At 49.5% G+C, this 22,982-nt stretch overlaps 6 protein-coding genes across 6 annotated transcripts; 4 read left to right on the forward strand and 2 right to left on the reverse strand.

Moving 5' to 3' along the window:
• Positions 1-55: 55 nt before the first annotated feature.
• T069G_01333 (DNA gyrase/topoisomerase IV, subunit A domain-containing protein) lies at positions 56-5,574 on the forward strand (the record flags this gene model as incomplete). Its single annotated transcript, XM_056168543.1, has 4 exons — positions 56-121; positions 438-3,761; positions 3,822-4,076; positions 4,156-5,574. 4 exons carry the CDS (start codon positions 56-58, stop codon positions 5,572-5,574), a joined length of 5,064 nt encoding a protein of 1,687 aa, XP_056033859.1.
• A 537-nt stretch (positions 5,575-6,111) lies between these two features.
• T069G_01334 (TAP42-like family domain-containing protein) lies at positions 6,112-7,164 on the forward strand (the record flags this gene model as incomplete). The annotated part of the gene is made up of 1 exon (XM_056168544.1): positions 6,112-7,164. One exon carries the CDS (start codon positions 6,112-6,114, stop codon positions 7,162-7,164), a length of 1,053 nt encoding a protein of 350 aa, XP_056033860.1.
• Positions 7,165-7,681: 517 nt separating this feature from the next.
• On the reverse strand, positions 7,682-10,375 carry T069G_01335 (uncharacterized protein; the record flags this gene model as incomplete). The annotated part of the gene is made up of 1 exon (XM_056168545.1): positions 7,682-10,375. The coding sequence occupies one exon, from the start codon at positions 10,373-10,375 to the stop codon at positions 7,682-7,684; it is 2,694 nt and encodes an 897-aa protein (XP_056033861.1).
• Positions 10,376-15,811: 5,436 nt separating this feature from the next.
• T069G_01336 (uncharacterized protein) lies at positions 15,812-16,267 on the forward strand (the record flags this gene model as incomplete). The annotated part of the gene is made up of 1 exon (XM_056168546.1): positions 15,812-16,267. The coding sequence occupies one exon, from the start codon at positions 15,812-15,814 to the stop codon at positions 16,265-16,267; it is 456 nt and encodes a 151-aa protein (XP_056033862.1).
• Positions 16,268-18,276: 2,009 nt separating this feature from the next.
• Positions 18,277-19,683, reverse strand: T069G_01337 (transferase family domain-containing protein; the record flags this gene model as incomplete). Its single annotated transcript, XM_056168547.1, has 1 exon — positions 18,277-19,683. One exon carries the CDS (start codon positions 19,681-19,683, stop codon positions 18,277-18,279), a length of 1,407 nt encoding a protein of 468 aa, XP_056033863.1.
• A 1,150-nt stretch (positions 19,684-20,833) lies between these two features.
• On the forward strand, positions 20,834-22,545 carry T069G_01338 (fungal specific transcription factor domain-containing protein; the record flags this gene model as incomplete). Its single annotated transcript, XM_056168548.1, has 5 exons — positions 20,834-20,948; positions 21,007-21,302; positions 21,374-21,808; positions 21,875-22,116; positions 22,167-22,545. 5 exons carry the CDS (start codon positions 20,834-20,836, stop codon positions 22,543-22,545), a joined length of 1,467 nt encoding a protein of 488 aa, XP_056033864.1.
• Between the last annotated feature and the right edge of the window lie 437 nt (positions 22,546-22,982).

Below are 22,982 nucleotides of genomic sequence, written 5' to 3' on the forward strand. Positions count from 1 at the left end.
ATCATCTACGACTGTACGATTTCCCGTCAGCTCTCAGCTGAGAGATACCGAGATCATGGATTCCGACGATGACTCTGTCTTCGCTATCGAAGATGATTCCGAGGGATATGTCCCAAAGCCCGTAAGTTACTCTGGGTCCCTTTCGAGGCTCCTATATCGGTGCTGCACGGAGATGCGATTCGATGCGCCGCTCTGCTGTTGGGTTATGTGATGTGACTTTGCATTTCCCATTCACTTTCGCACGTGTAGCTTCAGCACGGATTCACTCTCGTCTCACTCTTTCACATCTCGACCCCGCCCCTTCAACTCTTCCTCTTCCATCACCTCCACCCACGCACGACTCAACATATCAACTCTACGAGCAACACTATCATCCCACATCTGCGTCGGCTTAACCTCGTGTGTTTATCCCGCAGTGGCTAACGTCTCTACTATAGAAAGCCAAGGCTGCCGCGAAGCCAGCTGCCAAAAAGATGGTGCAAACCACGTTAAAATCAAAACCAGCGCCGAAGAAGCGCCCCATCATGGAAAGCGATGAAGACGACGAGGACCCGAGTGCCTCATCTGGCTTCTCCAACACTCCGCCAACCGCTAAGAAGCAGAAGACGGCAGCTCCACCGAAGAAGTCGGGCGGCAAGCCCCTAGCGGAGCTGGAAAATGACAGCATGATCATCGACGACGAGCCCAAAGACGAGCCCAAGGCTGGCGCCAAGAAGAAGACAGCAACGGAAACGTACCAGAAGCTGACACAGCTCGAGCACATCATCAAACGTCCCGATACGTATATCGGCTCCGTGGAAAAGACAGACCAACAGATCTGGGTCTACAACAAAGAGTCGAAACAGATGGAGTATCGCAACATTACATATGTCCCTGGGTTCTACAAGATCTTTGACGAAATTCTCGTCAACGCTGCCGACAATAAACAGCGTGACAGCTCCATGAGCATGATGAAGGTCACCATTGATCGCGCTACTGGCGAGATTAGTGTTGAGAACAACGGCAAGGGAATCCCCATTGTCATGCACGAGAAGGAAAAGGTTTACATTCCTGAGCTCATCTTTGGTCATTTGTTGGCTGGTTCCAACTTTGATGACAACGAGAAGAAAACCGTGGGTGGTCGTAACGGTTATGGTGCGAAGCTGTGTAACGTCTTCAGCACAGAATTCACCCTGGAGTGCCAGGACAGCGAAAACGGAAAACGATACAAGCAGCTATGGACCAACAATATGCAGACCATGCACAAGGCCAAAATTACTTCCAACAAGACATCAGATTTCGTCCGAGTGACCTTCAAGCCGGACTACGCTCGATTTGGAATGGAAGAAGGTATCACAGACGACCTCGAGGCACTGCTCTACCGAAGAGTTTACGACATGGCTGGTACAATGAGAGGTGTCAAAGTTCAACTCAACGGCGAACTTATCAAGATCAAGGACTTCAAGGCATACTGCGATCTCTATGCAAAGTCTATTGCAGGCGAGAGGAGCATGGAGGAGGGCGGCAGCCCAACTTGTACTGTCGAAATTGACAAGGACAAGGGCCATCCCCGCTGGGAAGTTGGATTCACTGTATCAGATGGCACTTTCCAGCAAGTGTCATTTGTCAACTCGATCGCAACAACGTCAGGAGGTACTCATGTCAACTATATCGCTGACCAGATTACAGCATACCTCCTCAAGGCGGTGACAAAGCTGAGGAAAGGACACGGTTTGAAGCAGGCGCATCTCCGAAACCACATCTTCATTTTCGTCAACTGCTTGGTCGATAACCCTGCGTTCACGTCGCAGACCAAAGAGCAGATGACTACCAAAGCAAGCCAGTTCGGTAGCAAGTGCGCCCTGGGAGAGGATTTCCTGAAGAAGGTGGCCAAATCCGACGCAATCAAAAACATCATGGACTTTGCCGAAAGAAAGGCGGACAAGATGATGGCCAAGAGTGATGGCAACAAGCGCTCTCGAGTGAGCAATGCTAAGCTTGTCGAGGCCAACTTGGCAGGTACTAGACGCGGCCATGAATGCACGCTCATCTTGACCGAAGGTGACTCCGCCAAAGGTCTGGCCGTTTCTGGACGAGCCATCTTGGATCCCGACCGTATCGGCGTTTTCCCGCTTCGTGGTAAGCTTCTCAATGTACGAGACGCCTCCATCGACCAAATCACCAAAAATCAGGAGATTCAGAACATCAAGCAGTTCCTGGGTCTCAAGCACAAGCAGGTGTACACGGACACAAAAAGTCTTCGTTACGGTCACCTGATGATCATGGCCGATCAGGATCACGACGGTAGTCACATCAAGGGTCTTCTCATCAACTTCCTTCAGGTGCAGTTCCCTTCACTACTCCAGATTCCTGATTTCTTCCGGGAATTCATCACGCCTATTGTCAAAGTCTGGCAGGGTCCCAACCCCAAGAAGCCGCAGAGACTCAAGTCCTTCTTCACACAACCGCAATATGAAGAATGGAAGGAAGAACGTGGCAGCGAAATCACTAGATGGCATTACAAGTACTTGAAGGGTCTGGGCAGTAGCAGCAACGAAGATGCCCAAGTATACTTCACCAACCTCGACGAGCACTTGAAAGAATTTGATGTCATGAAGCCGGAGGAGGCGGACATGTTCGACCTGGCCTTCTCCAAGAAGAAGGCCGACGCGAGAAAGGAGTGGCTGGGTAACTTTATTCCCGGCACCTACTTGGATCACTCTGCCAAGACTATCAGCTATGGCGACTTTGTGAACAAGGAGCTCATTTTGTTCAGCATGGCGGATAACATAAGATCCATTCCGTCAATGATTGATGGATTGAAGCCCGGTCAGCGAAAGGTGCTCTACGCATGTTTCAAGAGGAACGTGGTCAAGGACGAAAAGGTTGTGGAGCTGGCTGGTTATGTCTCTGGACTGACTGCCTACCACCACGGTGAAGCCTCTCTGCAGCAAACCATCATTGGACTGGCCCAAGATTTCGTGGGATCCAACAACATCAATGTTCTGGAGCCCAGCGGTAACTTTGGTTCTCGACTTGCCGGTGGCTCTGATGCTGCTAGCCCTCGTTATACCTTCACCCGCTTGTCTCCGTTTGCACGCTCAATTTTCTCCTCCCTCGACGATCCAAACCTGAACCACCAATTTGAGGATGGTAAGCAGATTGAGCCAGAGATTTACGCTCCGGTCCTGCCAATGGTACTCATCAATGGTGCCGATGGTATTGGCACGGGTTGGAGCACCTCCATCCCCAACTACCACCCGCTGGAGGTTGTGAAGAACTTGAGGCGACGAATGGGTCGTCTCGAGGAAGGTGATGATGAAGAGAAGGCATTTGAGACCATGACTCCCTGGTTCCGGGGCTGGAAGGGCACGCCAGAGGCTGCTGGTCCTGATCGCTACAAGTTTAACGGTATTGCCTACCAGAATGAGCAGAACGCGAATGAGGTGGTCATCACTGAGCTTCCCATCCGCGTATGGACTGATGACTTCAAGGCTCGTCTGGAAAAGATTATCAGCGGCGTGGATGGCCCCACCTGGATCAAGGACTACAAAGAATTCAACGACCACAAGACTGTCCACTTTGAGATTCAAGTGGATGAGAAGCACATGGCCAAGGTCCTTGAAGAAGGTTTGCTGGAGCGGTTCAAGCTCACTAAGCAAGTGGCGACATCGAACCTGGTTGCGTTCGACACCAATGGCCGGATTCGCAAGTATGAGAAGGTTGAGGATATTCTGGAGGAATACTACGTCTATCGATTGGGCATGTATCTGAAGCGAAAGGTATGTGAAAGGCTACTTGTTATATCCTTGTGTTTTCACTGACTAATTATGTTGCACTAGAATCACTGGCTGAGTGTCTACGATGCCGACTACCGGAAATTGAAGAACCAGGCACGGTTCATCCAGGAGATTATTGACGGTGACTTGATCGTTGGTAAAAAGAGGAAGGATGTCCTTGTCAAAGAGCTGCGAGATCGCAAATATGAGGCGTTCCCCCCAATCAAGAATAGCCAAACAAAGAAGACTCCAGAGGAGGAGGAAGAAGAGGACGAAGAGGGTGAAGAAAGTGCCCGTGACTATGACTACCTTCTCTCAGTAAGTTTTCTCCCCTTTCAACCATTCAAACAGCTGCCATTATGCCGTATCACATCTAACACAACTTTCCTCTCCCCAGATGCCAATTTGGTCATTGACCGCAGAGCGTCTTGAGAAGTTGAAGGACGCTATTCGGAGGAAGAAGGCCGAGTATGACGAGCTGGAGGCCAAGAGTGACAAAGATCTGTGGTGTGAGGATCTTGTCGCCTTTGAGGCTGAGTGGGAGAAATCTCTTGCACTCAGCGCAGAAATTCAGACCAACATTCGTCGCATGGGCCGCCGAGTATCCAAAAAGATAGGAGCTGGAGGAGGTGGCCGCGGCAAGAAGGCCAAGGGGGCGGACGATGATTATGAGCCCGAGAAGAAGGGTCGAAAGAAGGCAGCGCCCGCTGTGAAGCCAGAGACTAAGACGGCGCAGAGGTTTGCCGACATGTTTAGCGCCAAACCCAAGGTCAAGAAGGAGTCGGAGCCGGAGGTGGTCGAGCTGTCTGACAACTTTTCTGACGATGATTTCGCCGCCCTCAGCCGGAGCAAACCGGCGGCAGCACCCAAAGTTGCAGCACCCAAAGCAGCCCCCAAGGCTGCGCCTAAAGCTGCACCTAAAGCTGCCAAGGCTTCTGAGTCGCGATCCATCTCGCTGTCGGAATCGGAGCCTGAGGTCGTTCCCGTTCGCAACAAGCGAGCAGCTCCCCCCAAGACCTCTGAGTCGCGATCCGCCTCGCTGTCGGAATCGGAGCCTGAGGTGGTGCCTGTGCGCAACAAGCGAGCAGCTGCTTCCAAAGCCAGAACTTTGTTCGATGCCGACTCAGATAGTGACGAGGACGATGATCAGATGCTTGGTGACGTTGGCGCGTTGGTCAAGGGCATTGAAGACAAGCCTTCTGGAGAAGCCAGCGCGCGACTCAGCCTGCACACCATGGGCCGACCCGACTCAAGCCATGGCAACACGAGCGCTGGAACCATCTCAAAGCCAAGGGTCAAATCAGCCAAGGCCTTTGATTTTGACAGCCCTGATGAGACCAACTATGAGATGTTAGCCAAGCCGTCACCCTTCAAGCCGGCGAACAATGACGATGAAGCGTCGGGCGATGACGATGACTTGGGACTTTCTTCAAAGGGTAAGGCTGCAGCATCTTCAAGCCTAACTGCAGCCAAGAAACGTGGCAGGCCGGCAACGAGCAAGGCGGAAGGCAAACCAACAAGCAAGCCCAAGGTGGCCCTCAAGGCTGCAGTAACAGCTTCGACTCTGTCGCCAGCTGCCAAGAGATATGCCGCGAAGAAGAAGGCATTGGAAGACGATTCCGACGCCGAAGACGATGAGTTGGATGAGTCGATTGCTCCAAGGCCGGCGGCCCGATCGAGACCTGGGCGGGCTGCGGCTGCGAACCGAAAGGTTGTCATTGACGACGACTCATCCATGGCGCTCGACGAAGAAGAAGATGAAGAGGAAGAAGAAGAGAGCGACGACCCGTTTGTGGTTGATGATGATGATGATTAAACAGGATGCAATAGCGGCATATGTTGAGAGCTCATGATATTGCTTTTAGAGGCTGGATTCATCAGTGCATAGGTTTATTTTGACATGAATGTTTGTGATAGACAGGGTTGGCCTTGGGTGAAGGTGGTACATGATAGGTCTATCTGGTATTTCACAGGTTATTTTTTTCTCTTTTATTACAGCATAGCTTTTTTTTAATTTGCTTATTCTGAGGAATGTAAAATATTGTTGGTCCTTATTACGTGTTGAAGTGCTTTGATATTATTACGTGATTTTAATAAACCAAGATGTTTGTATCTTAAGCGCCTGGGAGTACGCCGTTATCGATATCCTTTGTTGGAGGGGCTGATTATTTGCCCCTCCACCCCAGCTATTTTCCTAAGCTCACACCATCTCCATATTACAAACCGAACCTCACAAACACAGCGCAGCTTCATAACCTCCAACGAACGCCAAAGCAAAGACAATACAGAGAAACTATTCTTGGAATCTCCGCCGTACGATCTCGATCTTTTAATCCCCAAACTCCATCCAGCCATGGCTTCGTCCGACGAGCCGCAATCCCTCCGAGCCGTCTTCGAGGCCGCCGAAGACAAGCGCCAAGAAGTCAACGAAGCTCCCAGCGCGACATCCCCCAAATACGCAGAAGATCTCGCCGCCGCGCTGAAGCTCTACACACAAGCCCTCGAGCAGATCTCGGCGCTATCGCTCTTCTCGGCCAACGAGGGCCTGGAAGACGTCGCGACGTCGTCGCTGCCGTACTTGCTCGTGGACTTTTACTTTGCTGAGCTTGTTCAGCGGACGCCGCATTTGGCGCCGAAGGAAAGGCTTCAGGTGCTTAAGAGTGCGAGGGCCTCGTATGAGAAGTTTTTGAGCGCGGTGGATGGGTATGGCTTGGTGACGGGGCCGTATGGGAAGTTGCTGGAGAGGTATCGTGATGATGAGGAGGCGTTTGCGGCGGTGGCGGGGGATATGGCGGCGAAGAGGGAGGCTAAGATTGCGAACTTCAAGGCGGAGAAGGCGTTGCGGGAGAAGCTGCAGACGCTGAAGCGCAACCCGCGGTATCTCGATCACGGCGATGAAGAGCTTGTGCGCGAGGTGCATATCACCAGCATCCAGTTCGCTATTCACAACACTTTCCAGGCGCTCGATTCACTTAACCGTGAAGTGCCGCTGCTCCGATCCGCGCCCTCGCCAACCGCCGCCCCGAAGTCCTCGTCCGACGATCCCACAGACACGTCTTTCAGGCTCGACCAGCCTCTCAGCCAGCTCCGCGTCGGCGCCGGTGGTCCTCTGCTCTCCACAAAGGGAAAGCCTCTTCAGCCCTTCACGCTCGTGGGTTCTCGCGCCGATCTCGCCCGCGGCGTCTTCCGGCCGGGACATAACCTGCCTACTATGTCGATAGACGAGTATCTCGAGGAGGAGAAGCGCCGGGGCGGCATCCTCGAGGGCGGCACGGAGCCTCCGAAGCAGGAGCTCGATGAGGATGACATGGAGGCCGTTGATCGAGCGACGTACAAGGCGCGACAGTGGGACGATTTCACGGATGATAATAGGAAGGGGTCAGGGAATACGCTTAACATGGGTTAAGAGAAAAGGAAACGTTGAAAATGGGCTGGCAGTGATGATGCTTTCTTTCTCTGGGCGTGGTTTTGGTCTTTTACTTTTCTGTCTTGTCAAATGAAATTTGCAGCCTTTTCTTTTAGTTTGGAGAGCATGAAGATATTGGATAGGCGAAGCGGATTTGCGGAACACAACTACCTACGTTGGCGACTACTTATGGAATATGAAAAAATAGACCACTTAATACTCGACATTATAGACTGAACAACTAGATCAAGGTAAAAAAAAAAATTCTATTAAAAAAACCTATTCAGAATTGCTTGCATCAAATGTCTGCATTGCTAATAGAAACCTCATCCTGTGAGTTGTGCTGTCAATCTATCCATCTTCATAAACTCATCATTCGCAGATATTCATCCAATCATTCTGTAACTCAACAAAAAGACATCGATATCAAACAACCGTATTCCCATGATATTATCCCCCAAAAGACCAAGCAAACAAAACAAACCCAAAATTTTATATCCAGAGTCTCATGTCTTCATCATATTTCATCCCACCCCCCTAATGTGCTCGCATCGCTATCGCTCTCATCGCTCTGAGCAATCACATTGGCCACCGGATCATCAATGTTCATAACATCGTCATCGCCGCTATCGTGGTTATTGGTCACTCTATCCGTCATGACTGACGCCGTCTCCGCATCAGAGTGTAAAGATTCAACCATCATGTCCACCGCCCGACCAGTGTCCTGATGCTCTGCCGGGATCACGAACCTCGCCTCCTGATAATATTCCGTTCCGTCCATGTCAAAAGACTCCGACGCAACGGAGACATTATCGGCAATGACGTGGTCGCGGGCATACACAGTCGATATGCTGTCCTGAGCATCCAGCGACCCAACTACGGTGCTGCCCCTAACCTTCATCGTAGAGAAGTCGTCGACCAAAGAGCCCGAGACACTGGAAGTGGTGGAAGGAATCGTCTTTCCAGTGTGATAGGCTGGTCCAGGCCCATTCGGACCCCATTGAGCAGGAGGAAGCTCTGTCTCAAACACGCCGCCGGTGCCATCATTGCATCCTCCAGCCCAGAGCGGAAGAAATTTTAGCTCGTTGTAATCGAGTGTGAGAAGCATGTGGCGGGTCAGATTCAGCGCCGGCTCAATGTCAAACCGTACCCATGAACTACTGTACGGCAAGATGGCATCATGAATCTGCCGGTTGAGGACGTTTAGATCAATGAGGGGATCCTTCACGCTGAGAGTCCCTCCTTCAACACCATTCTCCTGATTCATGAACATCTCAAAGGGGGCCAAGGCTGCTAGTTCTGGGGCTGTCTCGACCATCGCCTGCACATGAGCCTGTGCCCGGGCCATCGACCTGGTCGATCGTGAATATGCCATAGTCTGCCATTTGGAATGACTGTACTTGGTATCCCACATCTCGCCTATCTGCTGGTAAATAAACGGACACAGGAGCTTCTGGGTGCGATTAAAAGCCGGTAAAATGTCCTCAAGCAGTTGAAAGTCATTGGGCAGCACATAGGTAGCCCGGTCCTCGTCCATGGAAATAAGTGCCTGCCGTCCATCTTCAATGGTGCCCAATATAGGCCTGTTGAATGCGTGTGAGACGCTAAACTGGATTGCAGTCATCAAGTCACGCAGGGCATCCAAGGCCAGCTTGCCAGATGCAGAGCGATGCTGGGTGAGTATACCCTCCATTTTTCGAAGCTTGACCCATTCCTCAACCATCCAGCAGTCGAGGCTATATTGACTCTCGAATGTGTCAGGGATCAGTGACACCCTTTCAACAAGAGCCCGAGCAGCGTGTTGAACTATGTTTTGCAGCTCGTCATCTAAATTGCCCAGTCTTCTTCCAAAAACAGTAACGCGACTCAAATCCCGGGTCGAGTCGGTGCTTGTGTCCTTGAGGGCCAGCTCGTTGACGAGTATCCGAAAAGCACATTGCGTGACTTGCACAAGCTCTAGGGCAAAGCCAATCTGTAGCGCTTCTTCCGGGAGGACTTCGATGAACTTTGTGTTGTCGCCATACATGATCCACTGGGCCACTTGATCTCTAATGACGGATGTGCAGTCGAATATCTTTGCCAGGGCAACAAGAGTCCAGACACGGTTTGCCGAGTCGAGCATGACATCGCGTCCTTCAATCATCAGCAGCAGACGGATGATGTTAATGCAGTGGCGCGTGGGGCAATAGTCGGGAATGTTGCGGTACTCTGGCGTTTCATACGGTTCATTGATTCCGTGAAGCTGCTTGTCAACCAAGTTTTGCGGCGAAGGCGGGACGATTTTCGGCCCATTAATGGCATCAGTGACATCTGTTTTATTACTATTATTGATGATCATGTTGTTGATGTCGTTGTTGATGTCTGACGCTGATTCTCCATTGAAATTCTCATCATGTCTCTGCTCTTTTACCTCTTCTCTGGGGAGCCCCCAACCGGGAATGGGCGGCTGGCCACATGTGCAGACGTCGTCGTGTCCAGACACCAGCCAGTTGGACACCTTGTGAAGGGCATTGGAAGCCCACCACTTGATGATTCCGGGAGTGAGAGACAACTGAGTCATCTGGAAGACGAGCTCATCGCCCTCAGACGGCGGCGTCAAGTCGAGCACGTACTTGATGCCTTCTGGGAGGTTCTTGGCCAGCTTCTTCCGTCTTTGAATACGAAACTGATAAGTCGGGCTTAACATGTCGGCGAACTTGGCGGAGCCGGTTGCGAGCAGTTTCTTCGAGTGTACACGGAACTTTTTCGATGAGTATGGCATGCCGTAACAGTCAGTTTGCCCCCATTGGCGCCGCGAAAGATCAGGAAAGTCGATGAAGACCAGCGTGTCCCCCTCGTTGAGCTCTTGCTCGATGGACCGCAGCCTGCAGACCTCGACAAAGCGAGATGACGGGATAGAGTCCTCGGCCATGAGGCCTTTCATAACCCTGGCCCACTGGGAAAGTTGATGAAACTCGAATTTGTCGTACTCGACCTTGAGCGAACTTGACGTATCGTGTTGAGGGTTCTGAGCTACTCGGTTGAGGAGGGCGAGAAGGCTGTAGTTTTCGTTATTCGATCCCGGATCGGACACAGGATCATGAGCGTTCCCAGGGACTACGACGGTATCTTCTGAGGCGCCGCCGCTGGCTTGATTCTGCACTAGAGGTACTACAATATTGGAAGTCCTTTGAGTAGTGGATGGCCACGGCTCGTTGACATAGTCGTTCATTTTTCTGCGTTGTGCTATTAGCAATCAATTGTCCATTAGAGTGAATAGCAAACGCTGTGAAGAAGGAATTTAGCTGTAGGGTTCAAGTATGAAGCGTCTAGACTATACATTGATTTGCAGGCCATAGAGGAATCTAATGAGGCAAGGTGTAGCTTGTCGCATCAAGTTGATATGAAAGCGCAGACTTACATGAAGAAGAGATGGAGAATGGAGAGCTACTCCAGATTGGTGATCAATCTGGGCTGTGCGAACTGCTGATGAGCCGATGAATCCCCCACAATGCAAGGGAGAAGCTCCCTCGAAGCTCGGACAGCTAAGCTTGCTTACATGTATCGTTGGAGAAGAGAGACGGAGAGAGAGACACAGACGGAGAGAGCTCCGAAGAAGACGAGGCGATTGATGCTTAACAAGTCGATGATTGAGATGCGCAAGTGGGACGTCAAGAAGCTATAGCTACAAGGAGGATGAAGAATTCGAGGTGCGAAAGAGAAGAGACGGAAAAATAAGGCCAGATGACGAAGGTGTCGATGACAAGTCAAAGAGCTACAGGTACCTTACCTTATAGTACAGGTGTAGTACTGTGCCCAAGGCATATGCTAAGCTACTAACATCCATGCCTTATTTTATGTTAACGGTGGCCACACAGCCCGCTGCAACCCGTAACGGCATGTCCACGTAACTGCTGTTAGTCACCTAAAGCGACGAATGCCAGATGACTTCAATGAGTTGCCGCTGACTGGTTGCCTCGTCTGCCTGCCCAGCGCAAAACGACGAGTCACAGCCCAAACCAGGGCGATACAGAAACTCTACCGCGCGCTACATCGGGCAGGGCCAGCAGCTCCCGCGTGACTGCTGCCGATGCGAGACGGTGGGGTTGACGGGAACATCTTTTGGCCACTGGAAGCGCTGAGACGGGCCAAGGCTGGTGGCATTGGACGAGGGGTGGCTTGTACCGGGTTTGTATCACGGAAGTATTTCTTCAACCAGAGATGGATCCATGGATGCCTTTTCACACAGATGCAGTGGTTGCCTAGCGATCGGTTGCAGTGGCAGTGACTGTGCCGCAGTTGATGTGGCCTTAGGCAGTGACTTCTGCCTGCCCTGGCTAAGGCACCTATAAATACGAGGATCGTTAAAAGTTGTATGGATCTATGGACGTTTTCTCTGTTGATAAAGTTTGTGTGTCATTCCAGCAATTGTGGCAAAATGGATACTACATGAGACAAGACAGACAATGAACAGACCAAGAATAGTTACCACTACTATTTTCTCCTCATTGTTGAATGCAGGCACACACACAAAAAGATGCCCTTGAGTTACCAGCCATTATCACTGTCTTCGTCTATATAAGTCAGTCAGTTGGTTGGTTGTTGGTTGAGGCAAACAACTACTCGACAGCATTTCGAAAGACAACAATGACCATAAAAAGACAACCAAAGTGGCAAAAAGACAAACAGCCATATGTTTCTCCTCCGGGAAGGCTCGAACTTCCAACCTCCTGATTAACAGTCAGACGCGCTAGCCAATTGCGCCACAGAGGAATGCACTGTTTGATGGCTGGCTCGTCTGAAATTTAGGCATATATACGTTATGTAATCACGGGCACCTACACAAATGTTTCGCGCTCAAGATGTAAGTGAAATTGATCGTAAATGCACGTGTTGCAGTTTCACAAGCAATATTGAATATTGTATTCATTCTAAAGTTATAATATGAGAGTTATTGTCACGTTAATAGTTTGTCGATTGGTTCAAAAGAGGCTGGAGGCATTCGTCCTTTTTATATGCAAGCTGTCACAAGTCATGGTAGAAACAGAGACGATCTGTAGTTCATGCCAAAACTTTTCTATACCGAGCGAGAGTCGCCGAGCCAATAAGAAAACCATACTAAACACCCAACATGAATTAAGCAGACCTGAAGATTTATTTATTTTCCAGGTTTATATCATTTTGCCCAGCGTTTGGCCATAAGAGCGTGGGGACAGCTCTGAGTGATTTTACAAGTTAACACGGAGTACATGTACCTACTTCGTAGGCTGGCGCCAGTAAGAACTTGTACTCTTAAAAACAGAAGCTTGAAAGTACATATGCGCTTCCAATTTCAAAGTACAGCACCCATCCGCCCAAAAAGGCAGGCCATGCTCTTTGCTGGAGAATTCACAGAAGAGATCCTGCTTGATTCAATTGGCTGCGATCTGCATCAGATTATAAGCGGAATATCTAGCAAAGCCGAGCCGAAGCAGCAGCTCAGTCTGCCGTCTATGGCTCCACTATAAAAGCTGTGAAGATACAAGAAATGGTCAAAGCTCCGCCAGCGTTTCATTCCATTCAATTGTGCCCGAGTAAAGTATCATTTGAGGCCTCACAGCCCATGAATGAATCAGGCCTGCTGCAAACAAGAGCCTTGGCAGGTACTCCGCCAACCCAATTTGCAGGCCGCCATCATCACATGTTCAGAAGGACTCCATATTGCGCTCCATTGGATATACGAGGACGCCTTTGTTGGATCTTGATGGAGTGGAATTGATTGCAGTACTTTGCAACCCCAAGGCCGTAAAACCAGTCTAAAGAAGGACCTTGGGCAGAGAGAAAAAAAGGGGGCCAGCTCGATGGATCTCTAGACGGCCAAGTCCGTGTCTTGGAGCTAGATTCCCCTGTCCCCTGCCTGCCCAGGGAGTCCCAAATTTTTCTTTTTGTTGACACAGAAGGCAAATGGAAGCTTGTGGGCAATGGAGCACAGATCGTTCTATTGCCTTGTTTACTCGGCACACTCGTCGTAACCAGACGGGCGCTAACCCACTCGAATTGCGGAATCTAATCTATTGTGCTACGCGGCCGGGCGCAAGAAGCAGCTTCACTCATTCTCTCTTCAGGTTGTCTCTGTTCTCCTCTCTCCTCTTTGGAGGCTGATTGGAGGCTTGATTTCTATCTGTCGAGGTCGTGCAATGCACGTGCTGTGCTGGGAGGTGCGTTCGCTCCCAAACAGCCGATAACCAGGGCGAGCGGAGGCGAAATCAAGCCAAAACCGGCTCACAGATGTGTCAAAAGTCAACCATCACCGTTGTCATACTTTGGCTAATGCTACACTGTGGCGCCATCTACACCCAACCGAAGGGTGCCTGCGTTCCAAGGAGCTAACTTCGCTGAACCCCAGCTTGCACTAACGTTAGCTCAGAGAGCTATCAAGGCATCCTGGGCGCCGTGGTTTGATCGTCCCTGTCTCTTGACGTCTTAGAGCGCCGGTCATCTCGATCCCATGCTGGGAAGGATTTCGTTCATTTGCGTAGAGTTTCCGGGCGACAATCACTGTATCAATACGGAAGATAAGAAAGTTATTGCATGTCATACATACAGCAGTATTACGGTAGGACTTTACATGGTGTGTTGGAGGCGTAGGTGAAATGCCCATCTCCCTGGATCATGACCAAGCCGCCTCCTCCGGATACAGTGTATAGACCACATTTGTAAGAGGGCTGATGGCTGCCCGAGAGGTTAAAATAGAAAATGGGCTGGGTCATCTGTTGTTTATCAGCTTATCAAAGCCGGCTTGACTGCTGCACTCAGCAACCAAATACAGCATCAGAGGCTGCAGAGTTCATTCCAAGTGGAGATGACGTGGCTGATTCCCGTCTGGTTGGATTGCTTGGCGATTGATATACTGTAGTAGCGTTTCGCCATGATAGACGGAGCCGATATGCTCAAGATGCTCTATCCGGCTCTTTGGGCCCGGGGGTGTCAAGGTTCCGGTTATAAGGCTTGGTCGGGACGTCTGCCGCCTCTCGCTTGAATCCTGCTTGGTTGACAGCACTGTTTGTAGTTATCTCAGCCAATGTGAACGTCTGACCAAGCATCCATACCGTTCAGTAGTGCGTCGCCACCTTTTGCCAGCATCAAGGCAAGGTTATGCTCGCAGTTTTAGCAATCAATGCATTGATGGGCTAAGGCCAGTTGGCCAGGAGGGGGTTGTGATGGCGCCCCCAAAGATAGGCTGGTGGTGGTGACGGGGAGAGATTCGATTCGATGCCTCGCGGATAAATCAGAAGCGGCCAGCGAGCAATGGCACACGAGCAAACAACGCTGCAAAAGCCAATTCCATGTCCCCAACCCTCCACCCGCGTACGAGGCTTTTGGTGAATCTTTGCCCCCCCTTTGGCCCCTCTGGATGGCCAGCAGGCGAGCCACAGCCGCATTGTTTGCAGTTTGCAACGTGCGTCAATCAAGTGGTTATGCAGGCCGGCGTCACGCTATGATGAGTGGCGCTGGACGGCAGACGGCATTGGGAGGCTGTTGGCTGACTTGACGCTGGAGCATCTGTGAATTGTGTCACGATCTGCAGTCGGGCTCTCAATGTCAAACATCATTCACTCACTCGCTACAGTACATGTAGCTTGAACATACAGCAGATGCACATGCACGTACATGCAAGTAGGGTACATGTACCAGAGGTGAATCAAGTTCAAGCCTCCAGCATTCGGTGTTTTGTCAACAAAAAAGACGGCCAATAATTTACATGCCAGTACCAATTGAAACGTCCTCGGCATTGTACTCACACTGGTCTGTCTGCTTCGTTGTCGTGAATCAATCCAATCCAACCCAATGGAACATGAAGTCAATGGCCCTTCCAGCACCGGCCGTCTCGGAAGCCCAGGCCAGCCCGTCTGATTGGCGCCCGAGGGCCTAAGTTGCACCACTACAGCGCTAGCATCCGCTAATTAGGCCACCCCAGGCTACTGCTGTTGGGCCTGCTCAGGTGACCCCCGCGGGCTCTTGCCGGGATGATGCACAGCACTTCGCCCCCCTGTCAGACCCTGGAGCATGGACAAGCAGACAAGCATGGATGGAGCATCAGCTAGATTGAATCCTGGGAACTCTATAAATTGTTTCTCTCGTGCTCCGTCTGCGTACGGCTAGTACCAATACCGGCAACCCCTGGCTCGTCCCTCTGCCTTCCATGTTCTCTTTCTTCAACTGACTTCTCTGCCTTTCTCTTCTATTACCAAATTCATCGCTGGCGGGGGCTTGAAACACCACTGGAGACCATTTCTAATAGTGCCGCTCTCATTCATGCCGGCTGCCCTTGCTCTTGCTCTCCTGGCAGAACCACGAGACCCCATACGAGCACTCGCCTTTATATTGCCCACGTCTGCTGCTCCTGGTTGAGCAGTCAATTCCTCTTCTGCCTGTTCTACCTGCTCTACCTGTACGAGTACCGCCTGTACTTCTACGCCACACTTCATACGAGTACGAGATACTCCAGACTCCAGACTCCATATTTCACCACAAGCGAGCGACGGAAGCACGGGACCTGACAAAACCCTTGCTCTTCTCGGCTTCTACTTCCCACCCGTCCTTCTAAAAGACATTCCATCTCCCCAACTTTTCGTCTTTTGGCTGCACCACAACACCTTGCTCTTCACAAATTGCCATCAACCTTACAATGGCACCTCCTGGCGACTCATTCCGCGATATCAAAATGACTGTCGTCCCTCCCACAGACCTCGATGCCTCTCGAGGACGCACACGTGACCGCAATATCCCCAACTCCAAGAACCTGCGCCCGGACGAATCAAGCACGCTCCGGGGCCGGTCTCGTCGACGATCAGTCTCTCCCTTCAGCCTCACTTCTCGAACCTCCTCTCCCGCGGTCAAGCCATCTGCCAACAGACTCATGCTGCACAACCGCATGAGGGAGAAGCGCCGCGAGCACTGCCCTTCCAGATATGCGTCGCCCGCCAACCAAGACGCCTTTCAACAACAGCCGCCGCGGATGAGAAGCCGAAGCCGCGGTCCTCGTGTGGAGCAGGAACTCCATAGACCTGTCGATCACCTCTCCAGCCTGCGAAACGAGGTGTTTCTGTCGGACGAGGAGACCAACCATGGCAAGGCCTGCTGACATGGGAATATCATCACCACCTACCACATTTTGATTTGATGAGCGCCTGCGCCACTACTGCATATGACTTGGAGGGGAATGATACCTGTAATATGACTACCATGACGGGAGGGACATGAAAACATACACTTGCTTTTAATATTTTACTTTTGGTGTTTGGAATGGGCATTGCATGGGAAGCTACATTTGAGACTGGATTTCTGGGATAATTGACCATGGGTCTTTCTTCTTTTCTTTATTTCATTTATTTTCTTTACTTTTTCTTTTTCTCTTTGCCATTTTGACTGGCAGAGTTGTTTCTTCTTTCTTCTGTTCTCTTTTTAATTACTTACCATTTCTCTTCCCGGGCGTTGGTCAAGTTTGCCATGTAATTGCCCATTGATGATGGCAGGAAGCAAACAAAAACCACCCGACTGAGCGGTGTGCTTGTAACTGATAGTGTGCAATCCAAAACTCTTCAACTTGATACTTGTGTGTTCTCGTCGTGTGACTATCTTTCTAGCCCCTGAGTAACTAGTAATACACTATGTGGCCAAGGTCCGTGTTTTCCCTCGTTTTTTCCCTTGCCCATTCTTACTCGGCTATTCGATACCCCGGACCAACCATTTGCAGAGTAGTAGCACTAACAGCTCTAGTAGCTTGTTCCCTTCTATAAGGTTTATCCTTCAGAAATTATTATTTATACTAACCTATAGACACTGGTTTATTATATTATAGAGTCTTCCTATTTGCACCGTAATGTATTCCTATTTGAACCGTAGTACTCCACATTACAAGTTGCGTTCACCCCAAATCACAATTACCATATACCAAAGTACAGTGCAACACACTGGGAGCGAATATCTTCATACAAAATCATACATTATAAGTCTATCAACTATCAATCGGTGCCAATTCCTTTGAAAGATGCAGCCTGATGTAGACACTTCTCACAGCCCAGAGAGTTCACCCGGCTCCTCAGCGCCGGGTTGGGTGGCCGGGATAACTTCCTCGGCCTCAGACTCGGTCTCGGGTGCCTCTGCCGGCGCCGGGGCTTCTGACGGGAAGAGGGCGCGAATCTCATCGAGGCCAGTGCCGTGCAATAGCTCTGACGATAGCGGCAGATCGAGGGCATCGTCGCCTAGGAAGCTGTCATAATGTCGAACTTCGTAATCCTGAAGTTGCAATAGTCTTGTGTGGTGTTGCAAAGTAAGTGATATACCAGGGCGTCACACTGTAATTGGGTGTAGATTGATGGGATTGGTGGTGTATGCGCAATGATTTTAGTACGGGCACGGACTACTACGGTTTAAATAGGAATATGTTACGGTGCAAATAGGAAGACTCATATTATAATAGAAAGAGAAATAATAAGATAGCTTAGTTATAGTAATCTAACCCTATCTAAACCCTAAGAATAGCGTAGCGAATCATCTGCTGAATTTGAGGGATGTCGAGTTTCGATCTGGAGATCTGACCTGGAAATACAACGTACACTTCTGCTGGGAGGTACATCGGGTTTTCCGAGTTGCCGCAGGCGATCAACGGAAGCTAAGAAAGTTGGAGGACTCGGTAATATGCTGCTTCAAGTCAGCTGAATCGAGAGATGAACAGAGGAAATAACTCACTTGCTATGAAAAGAATCAAATACATTGATATAACCCCCAGAGCCAGGAGCCTCTCCTTTGCCCCTGACGTTCCCTTTTACATCTTCCTTGACTTGCACTTTGCGTGCACCGGACCAAGAGTAGTGCAAGTTGACTTTGTATGGAAAATTGATAAATCATGCTAACGTAGACAAGCTTTACAACTTGGGGATAGGAAGGGGTGCACAGCGATTAATATTAGGAGAGTGGATTTAATCTGGTATGTAAATATCTTCTTAGTTACTTATTCTCGTTGAGACAATGAAGATTTGCTTTGGGTTCTTGTCGTTGTAAGTGTTGAAGACCAGTGGGACGACAGGAGCTTCAGAATTCTATGTATCTGACAGAAGGGTACCATGTTCTGATGTGCTGCGGCGTGCGGATTCAGAACACTGCAACTAGACTTTTGCCCAACCATGATTGCAGAAGTGCATCCATATCATCCTGTCGTAGCATCACCATGACGTCCAGTAGTTCCACTTTCCCAGCCGCTGTTTGATCGGACCTTTTCCTTGGCATAATCAGACAAACACCATCCGCTGGAGAATATGGTGCCCTAATATGCTGTGGTCTTCCAAGCCCGGGCCCAAAGTCCATCTCATACAAAGGAAGATCAGCCCAGCTCGTAACAGTTAGATCCCGAGATCCGAAGAGATCCCACCCAGGAAAAATTGTGGTATTTCTGTCCACTGACTCTACCAAGCGGTAAACTTCGGCAATGGATTTGGCGTTGATGCTGTCGAGGGATTTTGATTCGGCAATTGAGGCGCAAATTTGCGCCAGTACTTTCATATCTTTCGAATCTCCTGCAGCAATTAGGTCTCTGCTAGAGAAGCTTGCAAGTGAGTAGAGTATGAGATTAGATAAGTAGGGATGATTGAGCGTTGAGAAATCATGGCCAATCCTGCATCTGCCATTAACAGCCATGATGAGTTTACTGGTCTGCTCAGTAAGCGCTGGGTTACGCTTCCTCCGGGCCGCGGTAATCGTAGACCACAAAAGGGCACATAGTGTAGTATTTGTGGACGGGTCCGAGGCCGTATGATCTTTTATAAGAGTTTTCGTTTCGTTGATTGAGGTGATGGGTATTCGAAAAAGCTTGCAGGCACTTGGGACAAACTCCGTGGGAAGGGCTGGTGGGCTTGTGGAGTATTCAGGATGTGCCTCAAAAAGGGTCTCCTTTGACTGGCTTGACAGTGCCTCCAGTTGGGGATTCAGAGCCTTAGAAAGACGACCCATAGAGTCGAGCTCCAAGATCAATCCAGTGTCCAGGTCTTCTGAGAGGTATTTAGCCCAGAGCGTGATGATATGGGAAAGTCCTGAGGCATCAACAACATTGTGGTGAACGCAGATACACAAGCCTACTCCTTGCTTGTCCGCAAATTGAAAGAAACTTGTGGAAAAAACGGGTACCCCAGCTGCCCAAGTCTCGTCATCTAAAGAAAAAGGGACTGGCCAAATGTTCGCTGGGATAACTTCTGGAGACATGCCAGCGTCAGAGTTGGAGAGGTAGGCATTTGGTATAGACCCCTTGTTAAACAATGTGCACCTGGTCCCATCTTGGCTCCAACGTAGTTCGAGGCTGAGGTTCCCTTCTGCCGGAGCTGTTCGATAGACTCGACCTGCTAGCCATGGCATAGCTGTCACAAGCTTGTCGATGCCGTGTTGCAGGTTATTCTCAATGACATGAGTTGACTGGGTTGTTTCAAAGGTGAGCAGAACGCCTGCGTACGTTGGAGGCATAATAACATCGAGCGGAGTCAACCGCACGACGTTGACTTTGTCAGACATGCTTGATGAAGGATAAGTAACCTTGTTTAAGGAACAGAAAAGACTATTTAGAGAACTGGAAATATTCCTGTCTATTGGACCTACGTGTACTTATGTATACAAACAAGAAGCATGTAAGGCCTATTAGAGCTTGACGACTTCCGCCTTCCGTGCGCCCGGTTGCCCGAATCTCCGGCATCGTATGCTCGCAAGCTGATACGCCTCCTTAGCTAATGTGACAGAGCTTTCCGCTATCGTATGATGAGTGCTAATCCGCAGTTGTAAGATGCTAAAAATGGGCTACGAACAACATCACTCGGCTGTGTCGCGAATTATTGTCATCGGAAATAATGGTTAGGGGCAGCTTTAGCCTCGGACCATCGGGTCCGCGGGCCCGATCTCGCGATTGGTCGACTACCTTACAGTGCCGAAATCTTAGAACCGTAATAGCACACTTCTTTCCGACTAACAACTCGGAGCGGAAATTCAGCATTCAGTGACCGGAATGAACTCCGATGAGACGATTCAGCAGAGACGGCAGCGACTGTCTCGAGTTCCGCGCGCGGTATGGAGATATTACAGTGTTCGTAGGCGAGCTGTCGCTAATTGACTTTTCAGTGTGATGCGTGCAAAATCCGCAAAGTATAACAAGCACCAAGACCCAAACGCAACGCATCGCAACTGCTCAACATATATTAGATTCGTTGTGATCGGGCCAACCCATGCTCAAACTGCCAGGCATCGAGTATTAGCTGCCGAAATGGCCATTACTCTCTGGGGCCTAATGCACCCGAGAACCCGCCACGGGTTGCAGATCTGTAGGGCACGCTTCCAGTGTAACGCCTGCGTTATACTGACCTTGGTTGTTAGAAGAAAGGAGGTAGACCACCTGCGAGCTCGCATATCCAACATTGAACTTCAGATAGCTAGCCAGCCCCGGGCCCCGGAAACCAACCCATCCGTTACTCTTGGCGCTCCAATTCCGCAAGCTGTCTCACAGCCATTGACTCCATCTTTAGATCATGTTTATGATGGCGCCTCTTCTTTTGCCAGCCAGTCTCATAAAGCGAGTGAAGCTGTTCAGTCGAGCTATGATGTACTTACTGCGGGTGATCAATGTACCCTAAAGGCATCTTTTACAAATTTGGCGAGTCTGTTGGAACAAGATAGCATGGCCTCATCTGCGGCGGATTGTCAATTCTCCGTAACCTCCCCTCAGAGACCTATGCCTCAACTAAAACCTCTACCTCTAGCTTTAGTCGCCGCTGTTTGTCGTCAAGCAAAGGGTGGGACACCTCGCATTGCTAAATTTAGGAAATGAGAAGACTCGCTGACGCATCATAGCGCGGAATTCCGTTTTCCTTTCATCATATCTTATCAGCGATCCTAACGACTTTGAAGATCTTTGTCGGAAGATTTATTTCCCCACAACTCCTATCTCCCTAGGCGACATAACAACGATGCATGGGATCCTAGCGTGTCTCCTTCGAGAACATATTGCCTTCCAGGAACCTCTTCCGAAAGAATTTGACGTCACAGACCATTTACGGCAATGTGATAAAAACTTCAACGTGGCCATAGAGACCTATGATATTTTGGCCATTCCTGCGTTTGAAAACATCTTCGCCCTGTCTCTTGGGGTAAGCTGTTGGTTTCTGATATATTTTTATTGATTCTTCAAAGTCTGACATCTAATACTTGTGGCACTTAGATTATGAAAGCCCAAGGATTATCGAAACCGACATTGTGTTGCTCCCTTCTGTCTGCTGCAAGCAGTCAATGCAGAATTCTGGGGTACTGTAGGGAGGGCATATATAAGAATCTTTCAACTAAGACGGCATCACAAATGCGCCGAGTTTTCTGGAGCGTATACATTTTTGATAAAAACATATCTCTTATTCACGGCCGGCCCTCGTATCTTCAGGATTTCGAAATCGATACACTCTATCCCAAGGCGTCGACAGATCCCAAAAGACGGCCGTGGGACGAGTCGTTCATCATGGCGATAAAATTTGCGACAATACAAGGCTTAATATACCGCCATTGTTATTCAAAGGATGCTGTCATGTATACGATTCCCGAGAGAGAGCTTCGTATTACAGAGCTTTCAGTAGACTTAAAAGAGTGGTACTCCAGATTTAAGCAGGTAAGAAACGGACGTCTATTGGTATGTAGAATTAACAACCGAACCGCAAGTCTAACTTGTTTGAAGATTGACTACAGCCGCGTCAATAACACTCAGATATTTAAACTATCAAGAATAAACTGGGACGTTATGTACTATTCGACCCTCACCTTACTTTTAAGACCTATACCTAGTTCAGATGGCAGGGGCTACGTCAGTTCACAGTGTTTTGAGGCTGCTCGATCTAGCTTACAGAGCCACCTTTTGTGCTTTTCTGCATATCCGAACCAACAGAACCTCACAATATCCAAAGCAGATTACGCAGATTGGTAACAGGAATCCACTATATAATATGAGAAGTATACTAACTAATGTATAGGATTCTTCATCTCTCGTCATTCACTCCATTTATCGTGGTCTTTCTGCATTCCATCGCCGCTAAAAGTGAAGAAGATGTACATCTCCTCAATCAGGTTGTTGAGACACTTCGAAGCATTAATAGCGTCTCAAAAGCTACTGAACGGTTATACAAAATCTGTGCCGCATTAGCGCAAGTTGCTAACGCCATAGTCGAGTCAGGAGTCATTCGAGTTGAAGGTTATGACAAGGTTCAAGATTCGTTGCACTTTATTAACAACCTTGACCATATCATTAGGTATAATGATCATATGGAGAACGGGTTATTACTCCAAGATCCTGAGGAGCTCGCTGGAGTTGTGCATGATTGGGTTGTCGGCGAGTCACCTTCATGGTGGTGACCATGCGTAAATAGCCAGACCGGAGAGACGAGTCAACGTCGCACGGTTGAGCTTATATCAAATTTCTTCTGTCTAATGACCCTGTTAAAAAGATAGTGAATGGCATGTTTCATCCAGTTGATGTGTTAGGTTCCCAAACATATACTGACTCAGAGCTACGAAAGTACATCGAGCTAATCCCTTAAATCAAGACCTGAGCCAACGCTAGCACCGGCACCAGCGTTGCCGTGGTATGATCCCTTTGCTATTTACAAGGATGGTAGGGAACCAAAGGCTTAAGGGAACTATATGTAAATAATTAGTCTTAGCCGCCGCCGTGATGTTACTAACAAATCAACCAACCCCCTACCTCACTGCGCCCTTTCGTCAACGCTATCAGAGGTTAAAGCCTTAAAAAAAACTTATTAATATTAAGAAAATAAAGTACTAAGTTAATA

Source organism: Trichoderma breve, chromosome 1 (genome assembly GCF_028502605.1).
Source record: "Trichoderma breve strain T069 chromosome 1, whole genome shotgun sequence".
Taxonomy (NCBI): domain Eukaryota; kingdom Fungi; phylum Ascomycota; class Sordariomycetes; order Hypocreales; family Hypocreaceae; genus Trichoderma; species Trichoderma breve.